At 35.2% G+C, this 3572-nt stretch overlaps 1 protein-coding gene across 1 annotated transcript; it reads right to left on the bottom strand.

Annotated features, from left to right (window-relative positions):
* Positions 1–236: 236 nt before the first annotated feature.
* LOC143563969 (large ribosomal subunit protein cL37 alpha) lies at positions 237–1486 on the bottom strand. The gene is made up of 2 exons (XM_077051378.1): positions 1396–1486; positions 237–690 (listed from the first exon to the last, which is right to left on the bottom strand). Exons 1-2 carry the CDS (start codon positions 1484–1486, stop codon positions 353–355), a joined length of 429 nt encoding a protein of 142 aa, XP_076907493.1. The 3' UTR covers positions 237–352.
* Positions 1487–3572: the final 2086 nt, after the last annotated feature.

Consider the following 3572-nt stretch of genomic DNA (forward strand, 5'->3'; position numbering starts at 1 on the left):
TAGATGTGCTATAACCAACGATTTGTACCTACTATTGTGAAACACAAGCCACAGAGATAAAGATGCATAATTGATTTCATATACAAGTGAAGCCCTTAACATTTATTTATTGTTGATAAAACTAATTCGCGTTTTTAAAATAATTATTATTGTGCTCATGAGTGGATTGAACAAGTGATGTTAATTATCGACTTGTTATCAAATAATTCATCTATCAAAGAAAAGGTTGTGATAGGTTTAATCCAACAGAGTCATTAATTAATTAATAATAGCAAATACAAACAAGCAGCCGATAATCCGTGTATTTAGAAAACTTCTAAACTCCCGAGAAAAGCATACAACAGATGGTGATTCATACATTCTTGTTCTTCTTCATCTTAGAAGGCGGCCAGCGACCCTTTTTCCTCAGCAGGCGTTTCCTAACGAGCCTCTTTCTTCTCAGCCTAATCTTTTTAGCCAACTTCATCTTTATCTTCTGCTGCAGTTTCAGCTCAAGTTTTGACTCCAATGGAAGCTCTTCGACAGACAAACTACTTTCCTCCTTTTTTGTTTCTGAGGGAGGAGGATCACTAGGCTCTGCGCCATCTATTTCTGCAGACGCCTTCACAACCATTGCATCTCTTCTTGGTTTAATCCCCTCAACGCGCACCCCATTGAAATGTGCGGCTTGCAAACGCACCACCCTGGAAACTACACAAAAATGATAATAATAGTAATAAGTAAATAAGATACTAGGATAATGTAAACATGGATTTGAAGATTGAGTTTTTGAAAACTGATATTGCTTCTGAATCATGATTATATGATAACAATAAACAGAAAAAACAGTGAAAGACTGATCGTTTCATAATAATTCAAAGATGATCTGTAGAAGACACAGAGAGAATTAGAAAGCAAATATAATATAATACAAGAGTTTTCTCATAATGATTCTCTTATTATATGCTGTTTGGTATCATAAGCACATTGTTGGTGCAATAAATAATGTTTTTTGAGTTTTCCTATACACAAATGGTTACTGTCTTTTTACCAGTTTGTTTGATTCTTGTCATATCATCATCATCATCATATTAAATATAGTACTTTATTTCCCTAAATTCATTGTTTTAAAATGTTGCTTCTTACATTGCACCTGTGATTGTAATTTGAAGTTTGAAATGAATGCTTAATGGTCACATTTGACATCACCATCAATAATAATAATAATAATAATAATAATATGTGATGTTCCAACACTGTTGGTCAAAAAATAGGCACATATGAAACAACAATTGAAATTGATAATAATAGGCAGCCACATATGAAAGGAATTAGGTTATCCTAAAGTCTTATAAAAGAACTCACCAAACAGTTGGTGTGCGTGCATAAAAGAAAAGAAAAGAAAAGTGTACTTACAGCAGCAGGAGGCATTAGAGGGTAATCGGGAGGAGGATGATAGGAGCCTTTGCGAAACTGGAATTGGAGTAAGACGAACAAGAACAACCATTGTATTGTAGATGATGGATGGATGGATACAAGAGGAACCCAACCTTACCTTCAAATAGATAAGATGATGAATTCGGGTTTGGATATCTCCATTTTTCATTTTTTCAACTTTCTTTCTTTTATTTAACTTTTTAAAATGTCTCAATTAGGCTATGGATAACTGGGGCTTGGTTGAGCTCTAAGTCAAAACCCGACACGTAAGCGATGACATGGCCCTGGATCAAACCTATCAACTAAGCCCTAGAGGGTGTAGTGGTCAGGTAATTCGGGGCTTGATTGAATTATTTATTTATTATTTATTTTTTGTTATGCACACAATTATATATTAAAGTACTTCATTAAAACATAAATAAAAATACAAAAGCGTTTTTATTTTTGTGTCGCAAATTCCTTCCGAATACGATCTTTTTCTTCCTCTATTAGCGCTTGGTCTGATGACGGTAGGTGGCTAAAGTCTTTGGCTAGAAAAGCCAAACTCTTGAAACGGTTTCATTTATGTCGAGCTTCACCAATCGAGAAGAGGTGTAACACCCCATAACCGCAGCGAAAACGTAAACGGGATGCAACAGACACCTCTGATATCAACCACATTGTTTATAAAGAAAACTGAATGCATTAATATACTTCAAATTACATTATCTTGTATTTCATTACCGTCTAGGTGATACACACATCATACAATACGATACATAATTCTATTTATTATAATGTATCCTAACATTCAGCACGCAAATCTTACACACATCAAGCACTTAGCACGTAAGCAATTACTTCATCTTAGTTGTACCTGAAAAGCATGTGAGAAAACGGGTCAACTACGAATAGTTGGTGAGTTTCACTAATTTAAGTAATCGATGACAAATCATTATAGTAATCATATCTTAGCGATGTAATTATGCTGAGCCCACAAGTGAAACCTCTGTTAACCCAGAGACACATCCAATAACCTCTGGGGACACTGTTAACCCAGAAACACATTTAATAACCTCTGGGGACACTGTTAACCCAGAAACACATCTAATAACCTCTGGGGACACTGTTAACCCAGAAACACATTTAATACCATCTGGGGACACTGTTAACCCAGAAACCCATTTAATAACCTCTGGGGACACTGTTAACCCAGAACACTGTTTCGGGCCTTACAATGTTAGCAACTCAGACAATTACCATCTTAATACATTACCGTACGATTCCCGTACAATAAACATTATATAAATACATTCATTTCCATGCGATCAGCATGTACTTAACATTTTGATAGAAACATGCTTTCCGCCCCGGGAAAATATTTAAACAGTTCAATAAAAGGGGGCTCGTGAAACTCACCTTAGCACATGCAAGCAGGTAACAACAATCATTATCAGTTAACACGTCCAATCTGTAATATGATCCCTACGATCATTACTATACACTCATTATTAATACAACTTTAATCGTATCAACCGGTACATCTGGGGACACTGTTAACCCAGTCCTGTACTCATTCCGGGGGTAATGTTAACCCAGAAACACTTTTCCGGACTCAGATTGTGATATCGTTTAGAGTTCCATGGTCACAATTGCTATTAGTCGTTTTTTCTCGTTTTGCGTGCCTAGCACGATTATCCGTTTTTATGTTTCAAAAATGAGTTTGGTCACACACGACCCGAAAATAGTGGTTGTCTGATAATTTAATTTAAAATGCGAAATTATAGCTCGGTTTAGACGTCCCGATTGGCCGCGGGACCCGTTTCCGTCTTTGGCGTACCGGAAACTGTTAAAATAGGTTAAAATTACTCAGATCATCCGAATTATTTTCGGATGATTTATTTTTACTCGTTTAACTCATTTATATGAAAATAGTTCATTTTTAGGGTTTTTATACACCAGTCAGCTCGCTTAAGCGAACTTCACCGGTTTACGCGTTTTAACTTTAAAAGTTTGATAATTAGCACGATTAATTATCCGTTTACTCTCGGATCTTGAAATTTTGCACAAATCACTTTTTAACAGTGGGGAATTTTATAAAAATATTTCCAGAATTAATTCTAATATTTAAAATTTATTTATCTATTTTTAAACACCATTTAAACACTAAATATGTC

Source organism: Bidens hawaiensis, unplaced genomic scaffold, assembly GCF_021521415.1.
Source record: "Bidens hawaiensis isolate Kalapana, Puna unplaced genomic scaffold, B.hawaiensis_p1.1 tig00021676_1, whole genome shotgun sequence".
In the NCBI taxonomy this organism is placed as follows: domain Eukaryota; kingdom Viridiplantae; phylum Streptophyta; class Magnoliopsida; order Asterales; family Asteraceae; genus Bidens; species Bidens hawaiensis.